This window comes from Copadichromis virginalis, linkage group LG6 (genome assembly GCF_057382275.1).
Source record: "Copadichromis virginalis isolate Kocher_CV1m ecotype Utaka linkage group LG6, C_Virginalis_male_GT1.1, whole genome shotgun sequence".
In the NCBI taxonomy this organism is placed as follows: Eukaryota; Metazoa; Chordata; class Actinopteri; order Cichliformes; family Cichlidae; genus Copadichromis; species Copadichromis virginalis.
In genome coordinates this window covers 18,984,593-19,010,711 of record NC_140623.1, presented here as the reverse complement: position 1 = coordinate 19,010,711, position 26,119 = coordinate 18,984,593, and the positions used below count along the sequence as shown (strand labels likewise).

At 39.4% G+C, this 26,119-nt stretch overlaps 2 protein-coding genes across 2 annotated transcripts; one reads left to right on the top strand and one right to left on the bottom strand.

Moving 5' to 3' along the window:
- Positions 1-921: 921 nt before the first annotated feature.
- rnf150a (ring finger protein 150a) lies at positions 922-15,296 on the bottom strand. The gene is made up of 7 exons (XM_085459050.1): positions 14,586-15,296; positions 6,840-7,090; positions 5,601-5,672; positions 5,394-5,476; positions 5,196-5,292; positions 4,876-5,086; positions 922-1,115 (listed from the first exon to the last, which is right to left on the bottom strand). The coding sequence occupies exons 1-7, from the start codon at positions 15,037-15,039 to the stop codon at positions 982-984; spliced, it is 1,302 nt and encodes a 433-aa protein (XP_085315176.1). The 5' UTR covers positions 15,040-15,296; the 3' UTR covers positions 922-981.
- A 1,990-nt stretch (positions 15,297-17,286) lies between these two features.
- Positions 17,287-25,503, top strand: noazfp (nucleolar atypical zinc finger). The gene is made up of 10 exons (XM_085459046.1): positions 17,287-17,345; positions 17,752-17,909; positions 18,002-18,021; positions 18,124-18,194; positions 19,540-19,616; positions 22,101-22,227; positions 22,303-22,407; positions 22,551-22,597; positions 24,192-24,309; positions 25,021-25,503. Exons 2-10 carry the CDS (start codon positions 17,790-17,792, stop codon positions 25,281-25,283), a joined length of 948 nt encoding a protein of 315 aa, XP_085315172.1. The 5' UTR covers positions 17,287-17,345; positions 17,752-17,789; the 3' UTR covers positions 25,284-25,503.
- Positions 25,504-26,119: the final 616 nt, after the last annotated feature.

Here is a 26,119-nt window from a genome sequence, read left to right as displayed (position 1 = left end):
GTGGGAGAAATTGGTAGTGACAACTGCTATAGCTACAGCTGTGTTTAGCAGCAGTGAGAACATGATCCCTTACTTCACATGTTGTGAAGTTTCAGCAGGCAGCAGTTTCAGCAGGGCAGAGAGTGACATCACTTCAAACTGCTTAGGACAAGCTATGATTGTCAGATGTGAGGACAGAAACATCTAGCTTGTGTTTGCTCATTTGTCTCTCCATGACAGGAATATTTAGTCGGTAAAGTCAAAGTTTTAAAAACTGAGAACCACAAAATAGTAACAAAAACAATTACACTGAGAAATTCTGAAATTACAGCTTGTGTGCCTTCATATTCCAAATTCTTAATGTCATGCGACGACAACAGAGCTAACATTCAAGTCTGAAGCTGAAGAACTGCTGGTGGAAAGTCACACCAACTGTTGGAGAATCAGAAGAAAACCACTCAGGTGCTCTCCTAATGCGCCATGCAGGTGCACGCCATATCAGTACAACTTCTGGATTTGTTGGCAGTGATCTTGTACCAGGAAGTCAAAGAATCCACTCCTATTTTTCTATTGATTAAAGCTGGAAAATGGTGTGCAGAAGGCCTTGCTTTTTCTTCGGCAGCAGGTTTGGTTTGTCTCACTCGGGACAAACAACTGTGAAGGGCTCATACACCTCCAGAGTTACTGTATGTGTAGTTAGGATGGTTTCAGGATGTGAAAAGACTGAATGTACAAACTGTTGGTCACCACATGGTGAGGGGTGTGACTAGCCATCCTGGCATCAGGAAATGAGCGAGCTAAATATCCATAGATGCAGGGATTAATCCGTTTTTTTTAGTCAAGTGAAGAAAGAACCAGGTATTTTGTGCTGCTATCACTTGTATTGCTCATTTACATTCATCTTCAGCCAGGTCACTTCATCACTGGATAATCTTGGGGAGCACCCTGATCACCCAGTCCTGCTTTTTTCCTCCTTGTCCTATGAGTTTTGTGCTATTTGTCTCAGCTCTGATTGGCTCTGGACTTGGTGGCATCACATTCCTGCTCAGTGGATAGGTCTAATTCCGACATGCCTACCTCAATGCCCACGATGATTGAAGTGTCTGAATCACTGCTGAGTGGAGGCTGGTGCTCACCTAAAGGGCAAGAGAGCAAGTTGATACATTAACTGACACATCACAGGCAGCTGTGTCTTTAATACTTTTGGCTAATGTCATCGCCACTAAAAAATGTGGTAACTGATTTTTCAACCTTTTTTTTAGAGCCAGCAGAAACATGTTGTGAACACACTAACAAGGCACCTTTGAATGAATATAGAAAAGTTGCAATTCATGAGAAACATTACCATTTAGAGTGGCGCTTTGGGCATCTGTTACATGTAAGGCTTACTTTTACTCGCACTTTTCCAAAGGAGAGTAAAATCTGTGGCTCTTAAGCTGCAGCTAGTTCATTAATTGTGTCAGCTGTTTAGAAGCCAGCGGGAAATGCAAGTTTTAGATTACTCCTTCATTTTTGTCACACTGTTGTCACATTGCTCTGTCTTGGCATCAGACTGCCATCTGTTCAGTAACAACTTTATTCTGCAACTTGACAAGAACCCAAGGGGCTATACGCCGGGCTATAGTCCACCAAATTCTGGTTTAGGTCCGGGGCTTTGCTGGAGGCAGAGTGGGAGGAGGTTAGGTGTGTGCATGAGGACATACACAAATATCCCATAATGCTGTTCCAAATTAAATACAAGGGCAAAATGCATAGTGTGAAGGCTGCGGTTAGTTCACGCCTGACGCATCTCTAATTCTGGAGAAAGATTGGCCAGGTTTTAATAACCTGTTGGGGCAGTGTGTGAGGATGTGTTCATGACCTTTATCAACGTCCGATGGTGACTGTGGGGAAGAGTTACAACCCCATGGCAGAGTATGTGGTAGTTAACACAGAACCTTCTTCCAGCCCAAAGTTACTCGCCAGGTGGCAAGGACCCTTTGTGGTAACTCAGAGGGTGGGGGTCCTACGTGAAGTGGTATGGTCAGACAGGGGAGGAACCACACAGATATATCACCTCAACCTCAATGCATGGAAAGAAGCTGAAACCGCTTCTCTGGTGAGTCTGGCTACGGAAAGAGATGAATTGGGCCCGGACGTGCAAAATTCCACCATTTCTGATGGCCATCTCACACAGGCCCAGAGAGCATTTTGAATTTTGAAACGCACCATGGCATGACAGTGCATTCACAGCCCTACAGGTTACCGGAGCATAAGAGACAAATTGTTTAGAAAGAATTGGCTGAAATGCTGAAAATAGAAGTGATAGAAGACTCACACAGCGCCTGCTGTAGCCCCATAGTTCTTGTGTTGAAGAAAGATGGCTCTATACGGTTCTGTGTTGACTACCACAAGGCAAGGTGTCTTAGTCGGATGCCTACCCAATGCCCCGCGCTGATAAGGTCCCTGGACTGGAGAGGCACTGCTCACTTTTTCACAATGCTGGATTTAACCAAGTGCTACTGAGAGATTCCCTTGTCTGCAGAGTCCAAGGGAAAAATGGCCTTCTTCAGTTCGTACGGTTTGTACTGACAAGAGAAGGTGATAGGGGCATGTGATGGGGTGTGATATGTGGCTCAGCTGCATACCTTGGCTCTAACAAGTCTTCTGCATAGCTTGGCTGTAACAAGTGGTTATTGGAGTTTCTTTTGCCTTCCTACCAACTCAAAGGAGTATGGACATTCTCCCATGATGTTTTCACCCAGAGAAGTACCACTCACTAGATATTTCAGTTTACAACTATTTAGCTCACTGGTTTAGCACCCAGACGGTCTTCTGCTACTGCTGTAGTCTATGTGCTCTTCTGCACACCTCACTTGTAATGAGTGGTTATTTGAGTTACTGTTTGCTTTCTGTCAGCAAGGCATTGAGAACTGGCACGCACTGGATATTTTCTCTTTTCAGGCCCATCCTCTGTAAACCCTGGACATTTTTGTGTGGGAAAATCATCAGCAGGTCATCAGTTACTGAAATATTAGCCCATCTCATGCCAACAACTATATAATGATTCCACATTCAAAGTCACTTAAATCCCCTTTCTCCCCCATTCTGATGCTTAGTACAGTAGGCTGTTTTGACCATGTCTATGCATAAGTGCACTAATAACTATAATATACTAATAATTAACTGCATTAATGAACAGTTGGTGTAACCCATAGATGTGTGTGATGTTACCAAAGAGGACTGAGCAACCTTCCTACCACCAACCTTGAAAAAACTGCATGCAAGTGTGCAGAAAACAACTGGTGCTGTCATACAGACAAATGATGCTCTCAAATGTTTTTTTTCCCTTCTCTCCTGCTGAACTGTGGAGAGGGTTTCGAAGCAGAAAACGAAGCTGGAATTTTAAAAGAATAGAATAGCCCTTCATTGTCATTGTACATGTATAATGAAATTGTGGACATGTACAGAGTGTTCCAAAGTATGCTTCAGTGCTTATGTGATGGTTGAATGGCATCCATGTCAGATACATAAATGTGAAAAAGCAGATTACTTTTGCTCAAGCTCTTGTTTCATGTTAAACAGAAACAGGTTTGTTCAACAACTAACAATGTTTTCAGTCTTCATATATGCACGTGAGCAATGCATTAAGACAGAAGTCCAGAAATCAGGGTCTTTTTACCTGCACTAAATGGCTGACTGGAAAGAGTGATAGCTACATTACTAGTCCTGCTAATTACTCAGGGTAAAGAGCAACATGACTGGCACTTCATCACTGCCAAGCCGCTACAGCAGAAATCCTGGCAGATCAGCTTGTTTATCCCGTGCTGACTTCCTGTCAGTGCCATCATCTGTTTGCGCACTGGTGCACGAGCTGCAACATACGATTTATTCGGTCCGATTTACATTCTCATCGCACTCGACTACGATCTGTGCCTCTGGCAAACTGATATACTACCTCTCAATTAACTTGTTATGTGCAAGTAAACTTAAATCAGCAGGTTTACGATACTATCCTTTGCAAGTAGGAAAAATTGTGAAACACTATTGGATTTATCATATAAAGAAAGAGTAACAAAACGCATTCTTTGTTTTTTTTGTCAATTTAACAACTGCTTAAAAAAACATGCTGCTACAAAAAAAACACTTAAACTCCCCACTCCCTGTTTTGGTAAAATGTAAAATAGTTTGGCTTCAGAGATCATGTTCGGAGAAACACATAAGAGCTTCTGCATGAACTCACACCCATAAACACACGCTGCAAAGTGCTAATAGCTTGCAGCTATTAGGCAACACCACAGCCCTTAGGTGATTATATAAGTTACAGAAATGCAATGAACGAAGATTTTAGGTAGGTTAGTTAGTGACTTTCTTGAGTTTTTCCTCTTGTTTTTATCTTAGACAGGAGGACTGACCTCATGTATATTTAATTTGAAAACAATCAAACATGGATGCATTAAACGTCACAAAGGGCAGGCTGTTGGAAAACAGATTTTCTTAATTGTGTTAAAGTGTGAATTAGCACTGGATTTCCCCAACTCCTCAGCGTAATATATGTGCCTGGAGGAAGTACTCAGATATCAGTACAAAAAAACCCTAAGCCTCTCTAAGATGCTCTTTTTATACTCAATTGTATAACTGACCTGTTGCCAAATAACCTAATTAATTTTTCCTACAGCCGTTTCTTTTTATCACCACTTACTTTTCCAGCACTTTGTTGCCTCCATCCCAACTTTTTTCACGTGTTGCTGCCATCAAATTCAAAGTGAGCTAATATTTTTCTTAAAATATGAGTTTATGGAAATCTTTGCATTGTTTTTATTTACATTTTACACAGAATCCCAACTTTTTCAGAATCAGGTTTGTACTGTCCACCACTATCACAGGCTGCTATAAGTAAAAAATGTCTGTACGTACTGCTGGCAAAGATACGGCTCTCCCCCGCCTGAAGCGCTGACTCTGTCTCAGGATGGAGTGCCGGCAGGTCTATTCCTCTTTCTGCTGGATCCAACACTACCGAACTCTCGTTAACTGTGATTTCGCTCGCTCCACTAATGGGGTTGGTAGGCGGACCTCCGACAGACATCTCGTAGTCTGGAGGAACCTCATCCGAGCAGTCCGCGCTAAACTGGAACATATCAGAGGCATCCTAATGTCTTTATCACTGCCAAAGCTTTATGTAAGGTTTGATTAGTTACATTATCACTTTATCTGTGTGATAAAGCAAAACAACCCACTGGGATTCCCAGGGCTTTGAGGATGTTCATTTTGCACATGGGACACGTTCGGTGGTCTTGGAGCCACGGGTCTACACAGTGCTTATGGAAGAAATGTCTGACCAAACAAGACAGCAGTGCAAAAAACATATATTACAGTGCATGTGATGTTTTCCCCACAGAAAAAATATATATATGTAAGGTATAAATAAAAGTTACCTGCATGGTAATATCCTTACAACATCATTAGGCTTATAACCTTCAATACAAACTGCACAGTTGTCAAAGTCCGACTCTGTTTCCTTAAACAAGACAGAAAATAAGAGGCCAATAAATTCTTTAAAAATGATCAAATTCATGTCATGTAATTCAAACATAAATAAGAAGACTTTTGTGGCCGTATGTGTACTTTTAGACTTGAGTTACCTTGTCTCCTCTTTTGATAGTGCGTAGCTGAAGTTTACTCATGGCTTTTTTGGCAGCATCTCCCAAACGCCTCTGTATGAAAAAGACAGAGATACAAAAAAAATTACTTTATTAACAACATTTAAATTTAAATATGTATGTATGTATGTATGTATGTATGTATGTATGTATGTATATATATATATATATATATGAATGAACAATTCAGGAATTTAAATTGTCTTTTAAAACAAAGTAGCCTTGGTTAATAGTGTATATTGGCTTGCAATGACAAAAAGCTGATAAAGTTTCAACTTTCTTGATGAAATCAACTAAGATCAACCGTGCTGTTCCTCGTACTATGTGATGCTATCTCGTCAACATGGAACAAAATCACAGCACCTTGTTAAAGGAAGAGTTTGGACCCGCTTTTGAAGGCAACACGGTGTCCAAACCTGTACGAGCAAGGTGTACCCAATAAAGCGGCAGGTGACCATGTGAAAAACACTTGTTGTTACTTGACTTGATTGGTTGTCTGCGTTTGTATAACAATAAAACAGATTCAGAAAATGTTTCAACTAATTATGTTACTGCAAAGAGGCTAGACTAAAGATCTCAAAAGCAACCAGAAGATCTCACCAAGTAAACATCAGACTGAATTTGAAACGTTTTCAAAAGTCTCAGCAATAAAAACGACAGATGTGTGAATAAAGGAGTCATTAGTTAAAGTGTAGATATAGATACACGACACATAGATAAACTCATCCATCTGTTAATGACCCCATTTCCACAATCTGGATTAAAACAAAAACTCGATTCATGGAGTTGTATTATAATAACAGACAGTCGTGCTTGAACTGCTCCACGTCTGTCTCACATTATGAATTGAAAGCAGATTTGTTCATTATTGCAGCTGTACCCTATTTACAACATTAATCAGTATAATTCAAATTGAAAACACAAACAATAGTTGTCACAGCCACGGCCCCTATCATAACAGCCGTGGTGATGGATCGTCATTACAGACGTCACTACAATGTCAGAGCAGCCCATTCATAAAGAGATGGCAAAAAACCCAACAAGAAAGGTATTTGCACAGTTTGATGGTTCACTGGGCTGCCATGCTCGTGTTCAGCCAGATGTCAGGCTAATTTTGGATCTTTCCTTACGTTCACACTGGAGCAGGGCCATATGGGAAAATCCACCACACGGCTGCAACACTATCCCCGTCAGAAACACATCGGCTGCACACAGACATACCTGGTTGCGATCTCGTGCGTTAGCGTAGCGGAACCTCTGGATGTAGTAGAAGACAAGCCAGGCGAGGGAGATGATCATGAGGACGATGAAGGAGATGGACACAAACACCACGGACGTTCTGCTCACGTACTTCTGCAGGTTGCGGGTTCCTATAGTGATCTGCAACATGATCATGATGTGCTGCTCGAGCAAGGCCACGATTTCACGGCCTTTACGCTCCGGGATCATGATGGCCACAACATCGCCTGTGTCTACACAACACGCAACACAGGAAGTACAAATTGAGACATTCAGGAGATGAATCAGTGCTGCAAGTGAGGAAATAAAATAACTCTTTATCTTGTGCAAAATGTTTACTTTTAAAATATTGATTTATTATTTTCTAACACAAAAATACTTGCTCATAGGGGGTCAAATGACTGTTGGGGTTTTCTCTGTTTTCTTTGTACTATTGTAGGCTCTTTACCTTACGATATAAAGCAGCTTGAGGCAACTGTTGTTGGGAATTCGCTCTATATAAATACAACTGAACTGAAAATTTTTCTTTTGTTTTGTTTTGTTTTTGTTTTCTTTGTTCTTTTTTTTTTAAACAAACTTTAAGAAGTTTGAAATTATAGGATTTTATTATTTATCTGGTTGAAATCCATTTTAATATACTTGACTTTGTTTTGAGTACAATTATTTTTTTTATTTTTTTTTGCTATTTGTATATATTTAAATACAGCGCTTGTGTAGCACTTATTTCATTGCTTAGTAAAATTAATTTAAATATCTAAACAATAAATCATCAAGCGAAAAGGTTTTTTGATCACAATTTTATTTTGTTTGCAAAAAAGTATACTTTTGTTATTATTTAAACTCTTATAACCTAATGCACATAACAAGGTCATAATAAAAAAAACCCGTGATATTTAGAATGATTTATTATATTTACGAAACATACTGACATATATGTAACTTTTTATATGTTGAAAATACACACTTTATACACACTTTTAAGAATCATAGTTTCTAGTTAAATCATTAAGGTGACCTCGGTGGATGGAAGCCAGATATAATGGATTGTTAACATGACCTCACTCTACACCCCTACAAAGCTTTTTTTAGAATTCATTCAAAGCTGTTCGAGCTATCATGAGAGTGATGACACACGCACGCAAACACCACCAAAATGTAACCTCCTTGGTGGAGGTAGTGATGGCTATTCACAGGGCAAACAACAAATATTTCCTTTTATACAAAAAAACTGGAGTTAGGCAAAACAGTATGCACCGATAAATCCAATAAAAAGGAAAAACAAAAGCAGATATTTGCATACAGCACTACTTTATATTTTACAGAGCAAATTGCCACACATCCAACCACAACCCGAGCATTTAAAAACGGTGCTTCAGAGCAGAGGAGGTGCTAAAACTCTGCCGACTCAGACTGGTGTGTGCTACAGTAAAGAGGAATCTTGAGCAGGCTGCTGGGAGCTTAGACAGGACAGATGAACTAAAGCCTCACTCTCGGTGTCGGAGGCTTCCTGCCAGCAACCATCTGTTGATTTGCTTGTTGTGCACAATGAAGGATTATGTAATACAGACGCTCTGAGCATCTCTCATTAAGGGAGAGACTTTAAATTGTACTTTGAGCTGCTTTTTTTCTACAGTTTTCTTCTGTCTTTAAACAACTTGCTATTCTTGTAAAACACTTACACGATTTTTATATACGAGAATGCAGTGATGCAGTGATTTGTGAAAAACTCCCAGGGAGAAAGGATATATTTACATTGTCTGATTTTTATGGGTTTTAGTATCAGATGACATTGTGCTTTGTATAAGCCTCTTAACGCAACTACAATTAGAGTAATTAGCGGGGTGGCTGCTCAGCAGTGGTCGAGCGGCTCCTCCTGTTCACATGATCCACGACCAAGATACTGAACAACAGAGTTTGAGTGTGTGCGTGTTAGTAAAAAGGCATAGATCAAAATTGCTGTATGAATGTGCACATGATTGGGTGGATGAGCTTGTAGTGGGAAGAGGTTTAGGTAACCACCCTGAGTATAAAGGTCCTACATAAGTACCAGTCCATTTATAATTTTGAAGGCATGGAACATATTTATAAACTGGAAACTCATATGCCGTAACATTGCTACATCATTCATCATTCTTAAGTACTTGTACTGAGTTGTACAGGGAATTACATTACATTTTAAACTTGTTGTAATGAACCATTTATGATTTTAATTACTACTTTAAGTCACAATTTTCTCATCTGAATCATGTTACGTTGAATTTTGTGACATTGGGCCACTTTAGAACAGCCACTTAAAACAAACCTGCGCATGTGTTTGGATTGCAGGAGGAAGCCGGAGTACCCACAGATAACCCACACAGGCACAGGAAGCACATGCAAGACCCTGCCGCCCGGCCTTCTGAATGATCAATATTAAATACTACATAAAAAATATTTAGTTAATTCCAGACTTAAAAGCAATCTTTTATAGAGTCTGAAATGGGGACATTTGTATCTGTTCTGAAAATGCAGCATTAATCTGCCCTGTGTGATGAGGAAATGACACATCGGACAAAGTGACTGTAGAACTCAGTTTCTAGGGACACGCTCCCCATGGTGGGTCACACCTTGTATCTGTCACTAGAGAGAGTGGCTTTATTCACACTGCCATCCCAACAAGCATCTCAAATACACAGAGTACTGTTTAAATATCACAAATGCTATGAATCCATCACAAAGATAGCATGAGAGTAATAATAATAATTCCCAGTCAACAGCTTCTATATTTTACACGACAAAGGATTAAAAAGCCACAGTTTTAGTGATTTATGTCAGGATCAGCAAAGTGAGTTTCAAGCCAAGAAGCTTATAAAAGCAAAAATACAGGAAAAGTTTTTTTTTTTTTAAATTTATCAGAATTTAAAGTGCATTGAAAGAACTGGGCATTATATTCATCATCCAACTGGCAGTGTTTTCAATATTAGCACAAACACAAACATTAGATAGCAGCTTTCTCATAATGAGCTTATTCGTGCTGGAGTTTCTAAAGCAAACAATACTTTAAAAAAATGAGAGAGAAAACAAAAGCTTTTATTTGGACTGAAAACAGATGGTAATATCCGGCTGCACACAAGGTTATGTTCAGACTGTAAAGGCCACTTGCTGTCACACTTCTTTATCTCAGTCTCTCCCTATGAGTCTTCTCACGCTCATAAAAGTTTCACATAGGATGAAGACAGTTTTAAAGTTTTTAAACAGGTGTTTGAACTAAGCTTTACTTCCCCAATAATGTAAGGTAATTCTCTCTACCTGATAACATACGTAATGCTTCCTGTTTTTACACCTATTTTTCAATCTGTAACCTTAGAGACACATGCTCCCGGCCTGCGGATTTATGGTTTTACTAAGCATGACCATATGGTAGAGGGGAAAAGTCACTGTGATATAACATTTGCCTTTGCAAACACAAGATAAAACTGCACCACGTCTTGTTAAACGGTAAACAACTTGAAACATAAAACTGCCCAAATCTGTAGACCTTTAAACAACCGTGTACGGGCAGTATAATCTTAATAGCTAACAGAAACGAGAAAAGGCATAACAGGGCAAGTAAGGTTTCCCTAAGCCTCGACACTTATCTCCTTCTTCTGCTCACAGTGACGCAGTGAGAGCAGATAAAAATAGCTGCTTCTAAAAACAGGAGGGCAATGTCGGAGACTGAGGCTGAACTAGTGAAAGATCTGTGTCTTTCAGACCCACTTGGCCAAAATGTGGAAGCAAAGAGTGGATTAATACTGAATGGGGTTAATTTAGTTGGCACCAGCCTGTCCGGGCTGTGTGGTTAATGTCTTTAAAAGGATCTAGGCCTCCTGTAGACATCGCTGAGGCACTGATTACTATAGATTTACATCTTTATTAACAGCAGTGGACTGAAGGAAAACTAGCTGTGACACAAAGCAGATGCTGTGGCTTTGACAGAAAACAGCAGTTCCATTAAACATATTTAAGCCACATTTTCAAACACACACAGAGACAAAAAGAGTAAAATGACAAAATTATGTCATTTTGATGTGACAGCATATGGTAGCCCTCTGTCATAGTAACGCAACACATTTGCCAGCTTGGGAGTGTTTCAGCAGCTAAGCTGCCAGAGCAGTGATGGCAAGATCTGACATGAGAGCACAGACTGTGAAGACTGAATCTGAATCAGCTATCAAAACTCACATTCTGCCTGTGGATGACGGCTTCTGAGCAGGGTATTGTGTTTTGCAACCATAATATATGTGGTCCCACTCTCTTAATCCCACTAGATAACTGGAAAAAGACTAGTTTGAAGCTCAAACCTATGTAACTCTGCACATATGAACCTGTGAGATAATGAATGTTGGACATCTCGGAACGACTAGTTAGTTTTTTTTGTTTTTTTTCATATGTGCCATGATCTGAATGGTTGGAAACAACAGTAATAATTTTCCAGAAGTGAGAAATCCTCGTTTACATAATGAATAAGTTAATTTCTACATGGGTTATTCAGAAACCTAAATTATCTCTTTAAAGTTGAACAAAGCATTTAGACAAATCAGGCTTGAGAAGAAAGACTTAAACTGGATAATGCCATGCCGAGTTTCTGCCTCTAGCAGCTGTGGATTTTACAGCCCAGCTGTGTTGGCTCTGGTCTGCCCTTCTTTCTCTGGCAGCAGCTTCATTATCCACAGCCCTCTCCATTACCTTCCTTCCTCTCTACCAGCTTTATCGCTGTACCTCTCCTTGTTGCCTTTTCTTTTCTCTTAAAGATGCCTTAGTTTATATTTACGTCATGGTTGGAAGCAGGGCAAGAGTTAAAAATAGATTGGTGCCTTTTATCTGATGCTCCAGGTAAACCAGGTCTGCACACTGGAGTCTTTGTGAGAAACAGAGGAGGAGCAGAGGAAGTTTAATGGTCATATACCATCAACACACAGGCTGACTGAAAAAAAGTAAAACCTTAAAACTTTGCTGTGGGAAAAAAAAGTCACATCTATGAAGCAGCAGTAGTCCAATGTTGGTATCCAATGAGTTCTGGGTCCACTGTTTGGTAGGAGACTGATGGTGGTGGTTGGAGTGAACCAAAGCAGTAAAAAAGAAGAAAAAAAAAGTACGGAAATAAAAAAGGAAAAACATTTTTTAAGGAGATGAAAGAGATCTGAGAGTTAATAACAGTCTTGTGGCACTAGCAGCAGTTTTGAAATTACATATTAATATAGATATAATATTAATTCACACAGCTTTATCTCTATGCTCCTCTAGTCCATCCAGACCAGGGTCCTACATCATACCTGGTACGACATAGTATGAGTCACACAACATGTGTGACAAAAGGAAACAAAATACTCACAGATAAATTTCCTGTCCTCTGCTGTTTTAAATGTTCATTATCAGTGATTTGTAGGTTCATTTACAAAACTTAAAAATAAAATGACATGAGTAAGTCACAGGATGAGACATACAAGTCTCATGAAACTTACACCAACATGGCCTACAAGTAGTTTTTATACATCTCCTTTCTGTGTGGACTGATCAGTGTTTGTGACTATGATTTGCATTTTTAGTTTGAACATCTGTTTCTGTACAGATCCTTTTGTCAAACAGCCTTCAGGCACCGTGTTGTCATCTGCAACAGCCAAAGATTTAAGAACTGCAATGTGAGAGGAATAGCAGGAATTTTCCCTTTGACTTACATTACTGATTTTTAGGGATTGTGGGTAAAACTAAAGATCTACGATTCTCTTTCAATGTGACTTTGAGGGGTAGATTAAAAAAATAAACAAAAAACAAACACTACAATTGTTCTACAAAGCTGTTAGCATGTAAATTATGCTGCATGGGGTGCTATTTAAACAACCCTGTTTGTCCAATTACCATTAATCAACACAGCGCTTCTGGCAAAACAACGAGGAAAGACCTGACTCTAAGAACACAAAGTGTTGTTTTCATGAGATTTTTACATGGATTATGTCATCAAAATGTGATGGGTGTGTTATTTGATCATTTTGCATTTACTCGCTTTAGTCTTTAAGTGCTTGCTTTGCATGTACTGACTGCGTTACCAGTCAAAAGATTGGTTTGCTGTTCTTTAGTGTCACACTGAGGAGCGATTGTCAGACTATCCTTGTCTTACACTTTCTGAGAGTCTAGAGGCTCTTGTCTTATTTGATTAAATGCAAATACCTTACAAAGTGGGGACTCTCCATTCAATAACAAACTGGTTTGACTGGTTTCAACATTGAATAGCCATGGCTAACTTAAAACTCGGTTTATACACGTATAATAAAGAAAGTTGTACTCATCTTCTTCTTCTGTGACGGTAAAAACAAACCCAAACCAACATAGCTGGGATGCTGTGTAAAATGTAAATATAAAGAATGCAATGATTTGAAAATCTAACAAAACCATGTTTCAACCAGAACAGAACTTAAAAATAATGTAACATTTTAAAACCTGTTATTTCATGAATAACTTGAAGACTTTTTGAATATACAGGACATAAGATCATCAAATTATTCTCAAACTCAAAATCAATGGATGCGCGTGATCTTTGGGTCCTCGGGCGGCAAGGCATCACAAACAGGCATGATTCTACTCTAGAAATCATTATGGGCTCAGAAACCCTTCCAGGAATCATCATTATTATCTGTGCACACCGTTCACTGTGCCATCTGCAAACACAAGTTAAACAACCTCTGTCATAGAAAGAAGCCATGCGTGAACATGATCCAGGAACACCGCCGTCTTCTGTGGACCAAAGATCATTAAAAATGAACTGAGGCCAAGTGAAAAAACTGTTCTGTGGTCAGATGAATTGAAATTTGAAATTATTCTAGGAAAACATGAATGCCCCATCCTCTGGACTAAAGAGAAGAGTGCTTCTTCAGAACAGCAGGTGAAGCCCACTCAAAGTCATCCTTTACACAGATGGGCTTATTTTTTCTTTTCCACAGTATTTCTTATTTATTTACAAAAAATGTGGGGAATAACTTTCAGCATATGTAAGGACATTAACCTTATTTAAAATACTGTTTTTATAGCTTTACTCCATCATCATCTGCACTGGAAGCTGATTATTGTGTTTTATTTCGTAGCTAGAATTTGTAGCATGCTTTGAGGTAACCAAACAAGATTTATCTGAGGAATAAAGTGTCAAACAACGAGAAGAAGCAGAAGTTCAAATGGACAATCTGTGACCATTGTTCTCAAGCTCTTTGTGGCATGCAGCACTTTGGAAGCTGGAAAAGTTTCCCCTACACTTCCCACCATGTTTTTAATCAGCAGTTGACAATAAAAAAAACAGCAGACTCTAAGCCACACAGTTTGAAACCCACCCTCATTTATGTATGCTTCTGTGGAGTAATAAACAAGTATAGCTCAGGAATAAAACATACAGTATATATATTTATCCCAACCTAATACTATTCCACTAATAACACATCTGGCAAATATATGGCCATATCTGATCGAGGAGCTCCTCGGGTGTAACACACTGATAACACATTAGGCTTGATGTGATTGCAGTGAAGCAGAAGAGCTCGCAGGCTTCACTGCAGGGATGAAAGCCACTGATCTTGGATGGAGACTTAATAAGCTGAAGATTAGTTGCATGTGGGCTTTCAGGGCTCAGTAACACAGCCGGGACTATTTTGTAGTAGATTATCTGTTCTGCCTGAAGGAGTCTGGGACAGTGTTAGGGAAAAGAGGTGGCATGCTGTCGCTTACCTGAGTGGGACATTGTTATGGTGTCATTGGCGCTAGTGGAGCCCACGTTGTATATGACAACTGCAGAGGCGTTGTGGTTTGCGACATTACGGATTTTCTCCCGGTAAGTGCAATTCCCCGTAGCTACCAACGCCACCCAAGGGGTGTTTGGAGGGGCAGGAGGGAACCTGATGTTTGGGTCGCACCCCTGTCTGTCCTGCAGGAGGGCCGGCACCAGGACCAGACCTCTAGCTTCTTTCTTAGGGGAGTGCTCGCCATACCGACCGCACTCGGTTTTCTCCGTCCTCACCTGCGACGTGACGGGGTCCAGGTAGGTGATGTTAACGAAAGCTGTGTACCACTCCTCCTTCTCTGCAACCGTGAAGTCCAGGCACAGCAAGTGGACGAAGCAAAACGACACCAGCCACGTCGAGAGAGCCAGACTGCGGCAAGCTCGGATGAGGGACGGTGCCATTGTGCGGCGGCTGCTGCTCTTTTTTGGGAGGGAGGATGGATGGCGAGCTCCGTGTGTCCTCCTCCACCTCCTCCTCAACGCAGAGCTCGCATCAAACCCTCTTTTAGATGCTTCAGAAATGTATCAGACCCACATAACGACCAGGATGCCAGGCGGCAGCCCGAACAGGCCAAGTGTGAAAAGAGTTTGTCCACGGTACACCACCACCTGCAGGAGAAGGCGACTCTGTGTTGTTGTTCCCCGTCAGCTGTTTTCCTTCCTCGCCCAGGACTGGCTCGCTGCTCATCAGCACGTGCCCTGGGCGTGGACAAGATGCCGCTGACCGACCACGACGTCATGTGATGAATCTACAACTGTTAGAAATCACTCTAGGATATTATAGGGTCATCCTTCCATTGGAGAGCAATTTAGGCTTTAAAGATAGCAGCATAAATAAATAAAAACAATCGAGCTTCTAGGTTATATTTTCTTTTATATATTTAAGAAAAACAACAAAAATAAAATCCATCAAAAAAATGTGTAGATTTTTGTAATGCTTTATTTGTGCTATGCTTGAGACAGCCCATTTACCAATGCTTGGGAACCTAATAAAAAAGTAGATCTTAAATATCTAATATTGCACTGTGGGCTCTTTTTCACAGCCTGTCTTTTGTCCATTTTCTCTCACCTCACACCCAAACAGATCCCCGAGCCTCGTTCTGCCTAAGGTTTCTTCCTGTTAAAAGGGAGTTTTCTCTTCCCACTGTCACCAAATGCTTGCTTGTTGGGGGTTCTCTGTATTATTGTAGGATCTTTTAACTTACAGTATGAAGTGCCTTGAGGGGAGTTATGTTATGTTAATTTAATTAATTATTGCCCAACTTTGTAATATTTATTTTCCAATCCTTGCTCAAACAGATAATTCAAACTATTACAAATGGAATAGATCAAATCTTTGTGAGCTAAGAAAAACACTTATGAATGTTTTATTTAAAATGACCTGGTAACAGGGTTAGAATTGGAGTAACACGCAATTAATTAGAGTAATTACAGTAATAAATTACATTTATTTGTGGATTATGATGTAAATTTGACAAAGAAAATCCCAGGACCAAATATTTTGTATGTTTGTGTTTCAAAACATGTTTGTATTATTTGTTTTACATGTATGGTAACATGGTTGCAAATCACTGCTAATATGTGTTAAGTGTTTTGTCTGAAAAAGGTGCAGTTGTTGAATGTAATGTACTGTGAAAGTCAAGGATAAATGTAGTTATATAAAGAAAGGAAGGAAACTTTGGTGGGGGGGTTTGTTTTGGTTTTTTTTTTTTTTTTTGGTAATATGGGGCAGCCCCTGATGTATTCATTGGGATTTGGCTGATAAAAGTGCTTAGGTATAGATAAAAGCAATGTATGAATGTGTGTGTGTGATTGGGAGAGTGAGACTTGCAGCAGAAAATGCTTTAATGCTCAAAATCTACCAGTCCATGATATGGGCAACAGGGATGCGTTGGTTAGAGTGACACACCAAATCTAGTCAGAAAAGACAGAAAGAAAATACAAAATATGTCAAAGACGACTAACTTTTGGTGTTAAAACATGATCCAATCATCTCACTTCTTCTTTAGGTTTCAATAACAAGGTTGCACATTTGTTGTAGTGCATAATTACTATGTTGATATTAACTAAATGACTTCACAATTACAAAAAACGTGTCAGCAAAATCAAAACATCAAAAAGTGGATTTAAAGGTAATTCTAATGGTTATATATGAAGCACAATTTGATTAAAAAAAGTTTTGATAAAAAAAAGGCATTTTGGTGAATTCTATTTTATATTTTGGCTTTTTTAGCAGCTAGGTTTACATCTTGTCTCAGGACAAGTGTCATTTATGCAACATGTATGGGCTATTTTCAAGGGTGATACAGGAAATGTCCTGCAATTGTAGAGCTCCCATTAGCGTTAGCACATGGAGTAGCATTATAAGAAAAACTGGAGCCAAACCCATTCGAAAAAGAAATTATCTTTTACTGGTTAAATTTAGGTCTTATTGTAATATATACTCTATTATATATCATATAGACTATATCATTATTATTGCAAATGTTTATTGTGTTATTTAAAGTAGGCCATATTGTATATTTATGCATTACCACTGCCCTATAAAAAAGTAAATTATTTAACATCAATCATTAAATGAAAAGAGGTGACGCTAAGCCACCATAACCAAAAACCAGCATGTGTGGAACGAATGTTTTTTAGCCGAGTGTTCCGGTGAACACATTTTCAGGACGGACCTAGCTGCGTTCTCTGAACTGATCATTTCGGTAAAGAAAAAATACAAAAATAATCTATTTTCTTTTTAATTACGCTAGCGTGTAATATTTAGGAACACTTAGGAGGTTCCTTTACAGTCTAAAAGTCATGTACACATGTGTTGAGTGGTGTTATAGTTTATTTTAAATGTAATTTGCTTATGAGACACCAGCTCAGTCAGCAGACACGGGAGCTGCTAGCCAACATGAACAGAAATGTCAGAAACTTTTTATAGTTGTAGTGCTTGTTGTCGTAATTCACCACCCGTGTTGCTGGCTGTAGTCCCTGTGCAGCTTATTGGAAAAGCACTGAGATGAGATATCAGCTAAGAGTTGCTCGTTCTTAGCTGAATTTCACGCAGAAGAAGTCGCCCAGTTTCCTCCCGGCGTGGTTCACCCCGTTTGTCCGTGTTTGCAGGTGACGGAGTCAGTGTCAAGCTCCGCGGAGAACCAGAAATGCCCAAAAAGAAAACCGGTGCCCGAAAAAAGGCTGAAAATCGGAAAGAGCGAGAGAAGCAAATACGAGCCAACAGGGAACATGTTGATGTGGCCAAACACCCCTGCAACTCCAACATGGTGTGTAGCTGCGATAGCTGATAGATGCCCAATTAAAACAACAGCAATGCCTTAATATGTATCTAATCTTTTATACTGTTACATTTTTGCAGGAATGTGACAAATGTCAGAGGTAAGTGATTTTATTCACTTATATGACCAATGTGCAACTGCAGATTCTCCATAATTCTGAGATAATTAACATTTTTTTAACGTTTCTGATGCCACATGCTAGAAAACAGAAGAACAGGGCTTTCTGTTATTTCTGTAACTCGGTGCAGAAGCTGCCTGTCTGCGCGCAGTGTGGTGAGTACACTGCACGTGTTATTTGAGTAATGTTGGAAAGATATTCATTTTAAAGCTAACACTCCCTGCTCATTTGTGACCTTCACATCCAAGCCCATTCAAAAATGTGCCAATTCACAGCCAGCTCAGTGATAGCAAGGTCCCTGCAAGGTCTTAAAAAGGTTAATATAACCTAAATAAGCAACACATTGTACCAGGTCATTAATTACTTAACAAAAAGTAAGTCCAAATTCAGAAGCATTGTGTGGAAACATTATTCACACCCCTGGATTCATTAGCTTGTAGAACCAGATTCAGCAGCAGTAATGAAGTAATCATTTTTTAGCTTGACTGGGCTGTGATTGGGCCATTCAAACATCTTAATGCTTTTTGTTTTTTTTAAAAAAGCCATTCTGTTGTACATTTGCTGTGGTTGGCTCAAGCTTTAGATGTCCTCACCTTTGACGGTAGAATACTTTGGTGTACAGAGGATTTTACATGTCTGTAGAATCTTGGATGTTGCTCTCGGTTTTTTTGCAGTTTCACGGAGCACTGCGCAGACTGATCTGTGAGTGAATTTGTTGGAATCTCCACTTTTGGAAAGATTATGACATAGTGTTAACGTACCTGAATGCTCCAGATCAGCAACCTGCCAAAGCTTCTGTTATTATAGAGGTGCTGACAATTGCTGATTATCAATAAATCAAGTTCATTTGATTAGCAGTACCTGGCTGCTACTTACGCTGTTAAATACTATAAATGCAGGAGGGATGTCATTAGTTTTTCCACACGTTTCTGCATGTCATGTCATGCTAAGGACCAGATTATTTTTTTTAATGTGCTGATATGTAAAACAGTAGAATTGAAAGAAGGTTTAGTTGTTGTTTTTCCACATAACCTTACATGCTTCTACCATTACACTCCATTATTTTGTTACATAGATGATGAAAACCACACAGTTCAAAAAGTTTGGCTCATGAACTCTGTGGTTTTGTTTTGTTTTCTTCTTCTCTATGCTCTTCTCCTTTATTATTCTGGTACAAGTTCATTTTTATTCAGCCTGTCTTGAAGCATGCTTAATCATCAATATAAGGAAATCCCAGAAAGTTTATTCTGTTATTAGCGTGTTTTTTTTAGCGTTATCAGAAGGTTTAACTCAGGCTTAGTGAAAGCTTCTGTATTTACTTTAATAAAGATATTTCTTGATTGACGACAGTAGCTTTGGCAAACCTAGCTCCTTGAGAGTGATCGTAACTTGGCTAAATGTTGTGAAGGGGATTTTGTTCATGTATTACACTATTTACCATTACACTGAAATTATTTGTGTTCGTTTTATTCATCTGTAAAGTTTTCTTCCTGTTTTTAGGTAAAATGAAATGTATGAAGTCATCGGATTGTGTTGTCAAACATCCAGGGGTCCACAGCACTGGAATGGGCATGGTGGTAAGTTTATTGTATATTTAAGTTTTCTATTATATATCTGTTTGATTTATTTTCATTCAGCAATGTAATTTATGACTGTAAAAATGATATTAGGTTGACATTATTTAATGGAACATTGTTCTGGTAGGTTTTGTTGGGAGAAATAATATTTTTATTTATTTAGTCTTTGAGATAAATATCTCTTTTTCAAGGGCCACCTGGCCAAGAAGATGCACCATGACAAAGTTACATCAAAATAAAATAAAACAAGTCAGTTAATTTTGTCAGTGGTAAATTTAATTCAAATACAAGGTCCAGATCATGCAGTGGCACCCTCTGTATTTTCCCAGGGAGACAAAATGATTCAGCTTTAGTGTTCTCTGAAAGGTATTTCATGAATGAGCTGCAAAATAAGAGAATGCTGTTCCAAGTTGGGTACTCTAAAGAGTGCCTGCAGCTGCTGTCAACAGTGTGACTCAGAGTAGAGCCTTGTGAGTACATTATGGTATCATCTGCATAAATGCGCAGTTTAGGTTTAGGCATAATCTTCTCTATATTAATAATAAAAAGGAAGAAAAAACAGGGTCTAAAGTTGACCTCTGCGTGACTCCATTTAAAAGCTTCATAGAAACCTGACTCATATTCATCTGTATAAACACACTGTGTCCTATCTGAAAGGGCATTCCTGAACTAGCCTGTAGTCTTATCATTCTAACTGACGTCACTGAGTCTTTCTAACAGCAGCTCATGGTCATCAGAATCAGATCAACAAACACAGCAGCTTTCAGTCCAAGGCAATAATAATAGAATTTGTTACCAACATAGTTGCTGTTACAGTACTGTTGAGTTTATTTAAAATTCTACAATTTTGGCGCAAGTAGAAATTTAGGTTTAGGGCAATATTTGTTGAGGGGATCCCATGTTTTTAAAATAATAAAGTATAGGCAGCTTTCTAGATTTTCAGGGATGATGTTAAGCTGAAGAATCTGATTAAAAAATTGTTTGTGAGGTTCTCAGGTCCAGATGAATTTTTTTGGCTCAATGGCTTTTTAACATTTTAAGATTGCCATAGAGGAAATAGGTTTAGGCACAAAGATGATACAAAATGGGAAAGACAGTTCAATGTAGAGCATCAAGACTATTCTACATTTGCATTAAAAACATAAGTAGTTGATATAAAATGTCCAGGTAGGTTTGGATAACTTTTTTTTGCCTTAACGAACGAAATTATAATTTAAAAACTGTAGTATGTATTTCCTTGGGTTATCTTTGTCTAATATTAATATTTGCCTAAGGATCTCAAACTGAGTGTGACAAATATACAAATAAAAAATAAATTGGGAAAGGGACGAATTCTTTTTTCACAGCACTGTATGTATTGATATTTGGAATTTCTAGTCAAGGTCCTGGTTTGATTTCTTAAAACTCTAACAGATCCAGGCAGCAGGTTCATTTGTGGCCCTGTCTGTTTCAGCTGTGCCAGTGCAGAGCTTTATCGAGTCCTTTTAGGGAGAAAACTTCTAGTGCACAAGGTCAAGACCTGCTCTATTTTTAAATTCCGCTGCTGTGGGAATATTTTGCACGGGGCCGGGACTTGGATCTACATTCTCGCATAATGATAGCAGCAAAAAAAAGACTTACTTTAAAATCCCACCGGTATATTAGGTTTATAATCAAATAGCATGGGAGGAGTCCTTTTACACAATGATAATGTCAGCTTTCAGAGACTGTAAATGCAGCAGGACTCTCCCTTGATATGTAAGGTCATTCGATGCCGAATAACAAACAAACCAAGAGATCCATGTTGCCAGCAGATTCCGCAACAATCAGCCGCTCATCTAGATGTTGTCACTGATAGCAACAGCACTCCAGACGGCAGGCTAGGAGAATAAACAAGGCCTCAAGCACACCAACAGAGGTCATCTACAACCAAGAAGCAGCAGCTTGTAGATTTTCTCTGCATTAATCTGGGGCTAGCTATTATTCATGTGGCTGTGGCTCAGGTGGTAGAGCAGATTAGCGACTGATTGGAAGGTTGGTGGTTCGATTCCTGGCTCCTCCAGTCTGCATGCCAAATATCCTTGGGCAAGATACTAACCCCAAATTGCCCTCCGATGCGTTCATCGGAGTGTGAATGTGTGTGAATGCTTATTAGTTGCACTTGAGTTTAGAGTGGGTGTGATTGGGTGAATGAGGCATGTTGTATAGAGCGCTTTGAGTACTCTGGGAGAGTAGAAAAGCGCTATATAAGAATCAGTCCATTTACCATTCAGTATCACTCTGACACTCTTTATGCTCATGGTGCAGTGTTGTGCAAGTGCAATCAAAATGAATAATTAAGCTAAGTAGCATATGATAAGGTGTGTCAAGGGTCCAGCTGGTGTTCAGTAATCAGTGTCTGTTTTTGCTACATGCCAGTAAACTCATCAGCAGGTTATTTAAACATAAAAAAAGAAAGTACAATTTCTGATTTTGGTCCTTGTTATTCTCCTACTCAATCACAAGGGGGCAGTGTGCGACTTCTGTGAAGCTTGGGTGTGCCATGGTCGGAAATGCCTGAGCACTCACGCCTGTTCATGTCCTTTGACTGATGCCGACTGCATCGAGTGTGAGCGCAGTGTCTGGGATCATGGTGAGACCACCCCTGTTTGATTGTTTCGCCTGCTTACCTAAGTAGAGCCACTGACTGGTTTAACTTCTTAAATAGGAGGGCGAATCTTCCGCTGTTCCTTCTGTCAGAACTTCTTATGTGAGGATGATCAGTTTGAGCACCAGGCAAGCTGCCAGGTTCTTCAAGCAGAAACATTCAAATGTAAGTCACACTGTCATTCAATCGGCTTTTTCAATGGGGTGTTTAAAGCGTATCATTTCCATATGAGCAGATAATATCCAGAGGGAGCATGTGCAGTAGTGATGTTACGAATGTGTTTTCATAATATTGTTGTATTATTTTAGGTGTTTCCTGTAATAAACTGGGACAACACTCCTGTCTGCGGTGTAAGGTGAGGAATCAGTCTGTGAAAATATAATGCAAAAGGATCACAAGCATGTTTGTAAAAAATAAACCCACGTTATCAACTTGCATTACAAAACTGTTTGTAACAACAAAAGAAGAACGAACCAAATCTGATAAGATGGCTACAAATTCACATCGTTGTTTTCATGTGGTTTTGCTTTTGGTTTTTCTCCCTTTATCTGGAAATATTCCTTGTGTACAACAGACACGTAACTGAAACTAAACATCAAAGAGCTTTGAACGAATAAAATGGCAAGAAAGCGCTCCAGGCTGACAACAACGGACCTGCTGAAAATAGCAGCCGGAGCTCATACTGCCTTTAGTTGTTCCTTGTGCTTAGTTTAACAGTTGTCAGCTAATCTTACAGAGGTTAAAAATAAGTTGGTCCTATCAATGACCTATACGAGCTGTTGCTAGGCCAGATAGTCGCAGTGCATACTTTTACTGAAGTGCACAAGTGAAGGAATTTGCCAGGCAGCTCATGACAATATGTGTAGCCAAAGCATACTTTTGCAATAAATCAGCTCTTAATGCACAACAAGTGAGTGTGCTTATCCTTAAATGTGTATATATATATATATATAGAGTAATGTTTGTTTATTTGTACTGGAAAATTACAGGATAAAGAATTGCACTATAAAAGATGCACTGCATAGACAGCCAGTGCCGACTGAGTAAATCTTTGACGTGCATTTTCTCAGGTCTGTTTTAAAGCTTTAAATTAAAGCTACCCTCACATGCCCATTTGCACACCAAATATTACACATTACATTAGCCTGCTGTAATCATTCCTGCTCATCATGCTAGCTGAAAGGGATGTCTTCTCAACACTGTAAATAATGCTGATCCTCCCTCAAAGCAAAGTTTTAGCTGGAGCTGTTTATTAATTGAGCGTATATGTTCTGCTGGTCTCCTAGCAACCAAACCGCATTTCCTGAGCATGAGACTCTGCCCCAACTCCATATAGACAACAAACAACAAGACTGATTATACTATGATAACATGGTAATTTTGACGAAATTACTCCAGCTGAACTTTAGCATGCATTTCTGCACAGAGAAGCCATGTTTATTGAGGATATTAGAATGTAGGAATGACTACAGCAGACATTCAGGTTTATCAGGCTTCATCAGGAACAAAATAAAAACATATGGAGTGGCTCACAACATTTACACAAGTGCTGCTTGCGTGGCATTGTGCCACAGTTGCAATCTGATCAGAAAGCATTTGAAATAGGAACTCTGCTTTTTGGGGCAGGGGTTATTTATTTATATTTCCAATTCAATCCTTTTTTTAAGAGTACAGTCTGTATCAAAAAGAGGCAAAAGACAGCTGCCATATATTGGTTACAGTGAGTGAGGATCTCTGAATTTGAGACTGGAGGAAGGGAATACGATCGAGTTTTTATGGATGAACGGATGTGGATGAATGAGCTTACTCCTCTTGCCTAAACAAGCCTGAACTGTTACTGCTTTGCTTTCTTTAGTTTTGAAGTTGAGCGAGAACTATGCATCGATATCATGTTCGTGCACCAGCATTTCCATGCCATAACTGACTGAAAGTTGAACTGTGTCTTGCAGGCTTGTTACTGTGATGATCACACTAAGAGTAAAGTCTTCAAACAGGAGAAAGGAAAAGGTCCTCCGTGTCCCAAATGTGGTCACGAGACACAGGAGACCAAAGATCTAAGCATGTCAAGTGAGTGTTACGCAGACCTTTAAACGACTGGAAGTTGTTTAGTTGTTTTTCTTCCCGTAAAGCTCCTGTTTCGGGGAAGTTGCCACAGCTGCTACTTCCCCGCAGACTATGTTTTGAAAATGAAACAAAACCATGAGGGGAAAAATAAATTCTTTGTTTTTCCCCAGAAGTCATTTACACAGTGCAGCTAATTGTATTTTCTAGAGAATTGTTCATGAATATTTGGGTTTTTCTCAAATGCTTCTTGCTGTAAAAGCAGAGTCTGATGTTATGCAATTAAACTTTGACCTTGGAAGCAGTGCCAAACATGTGTTGGCCACATTGCTGTTCTCTCAAATGTGCTGCCAGGATTTGATTTCTATTTCTAAGGACTTGCTATTAGCAGAGTGAGATGTATTTTGAAACAAAAACCCTGCTCAGTGAATCTGATATTTGTAGCTCCTCACAAAGAGCTTTAGCAATATTAACATTTCATTTCCGACATGGGACAGAGGCAAAAACGTGTGGAAGGATCACAGCAGTGTCATAGTCATATATTGACAAGAGGAACAAAGTGATATATAATGAGTTAAATTACAACCTGAAGGCTTAGAATAAACATTGCTTGCAGAGAATTACGCAGACTGTATCTTACAGGACCTTTTCTTTGTCGCTTCACCACCATGCGTAATGACACCAGAGCTAACGTTGACACCTGTGCATTGTTCACAGCGCGCACCTTGAAGTTTGGTCGACAGGCCGGTGCCGACGATGACGACGGTTACTACGACGGTGCGTCCGGGTACGATGCTTACTGGAAGAACGCAGCGTCCGGAGGTGGAGACCAACAAGACGACTACGGAGAAGACGATTACTATGAGGAAGACGAGTATGAGGAGGACGAGGAGGAGGAGGAGGAAGAAGATGAAGAGGGCGAACAAGAAACTGTGTCCGAGTCGCTGGCTGGTCTTAAATTGGATGGTGCTGCAGCCTAAGCTGATGGTGACTGATGAGGTGGTGCAGCTGGAGCACGTGGTCCTGTAAACCCAAAGGATCCTCAAGAAAGCTTTAGATGCACAATTAAGACTGGAGATGAATATTAAAGCTGATGTGATGTTTTAACTTTCCATGTTACTTTGAAAGAGAAAATACATTTTTTTAAACAATATTCAAGCAGCTGTATAGAGACAAAATGAATAAAAGACTCAAATAACAGTTTCAATTTAATTTCAGTTTCATAAATTAAATACCTGCTATTATAAGCCTGACTAAAAAAAATTGATGGTGCTCAGAAAGCTTTAAGTGCCCTGCTTTCTCCTCTGTTTTTACAGTCAAGCCTGGGTTAAGTTATGAAACTGCTTCTGACTCTTTGCAGTGATTTTTGATACAGGAGCAAAGGCTGATCTTTGTATTTCCACACTCTAATGGTTGTCACATTTGCCCACCATGTGAATGGTCCCTGGAAACTCAAGAAGATGATGTTACTCCTATTGGTGGCGTGAAGCTGGCACACATAAGAGGGTTGTTTATGTCATATGGTGGTGAACTTTTAAAGAGCTTTAGGGGGGGGTCTTCACTTTCTTTCAAACGAGGTGGCAACCAGTATTGGCTGTTGGACAAATACTCATTCAGATCTTATGAATTTGCCTAGATTTTTTTTTTACAATCAGGGTCTGATTGTTACATTTAGGACCAGACTATCCTTCCATATTTTTGAATTCCACCAGAATCCACACACAACTGCAGAGTATACAGGAAATTTTCAATAAGTCATGATTGTAAAGCTCTGGCTTGTCTTAAATAGTCCAAACAGCAACAACAAACCTTAAGC

What these genes read in the sequence shown, in the direction of transcription:
- rnf150a (XM_085459050.1), bottom strand. Translation starts at nt 15,039, where the DNA reads ATGGCACCGTCCCTCATCCGAGCTTGCCGCAGTCTGGCTCTCTCGACG. An exon ending in CTATCAAAAGAGGAGACAAG is followed by an intron (nt 5,477 to 5,600) that starts GTAACTCAAGTC and finishes GTCTTGTTTAAG; the next exon opens with GAAACAGAGTCGGACTTTGA. An exon ending in GAGCCGTATCTTTGCCAGCA is followed by an intron (nt 1,116 to 4,875) that starts GTACGTACAGAC and finishes CTTGCCCTTTAG; the next exon opens with GTGAGCACCAGCCTCCACTC.
- noazfp (XM_085459046.1), top strand. Translation starts at nt 17,790, where the DNA reads ATGCCCAAAAAGAAAACCGGTGCCCGAAAAAAGGCTGAAAATCGGAAA. An exon ending in TCAAGCAGAAACATTCAAAT is followed by an intron (nt 22,408 to 22,550) that starts GTAAGTCACACT and finishes GTATTATTTTAG; the next exon opens with GTGTTTCCTGTAATAAACTG. An exon ending in ACTCCTGTCTGCGGTGTAAG is followed by an intron (nt 22,598 to 24,191) that starts GTGAGGAATCAG and finishes TGTGTCTTGCAG; the next exon opens with GCTTGTTACTGTGATGATCA.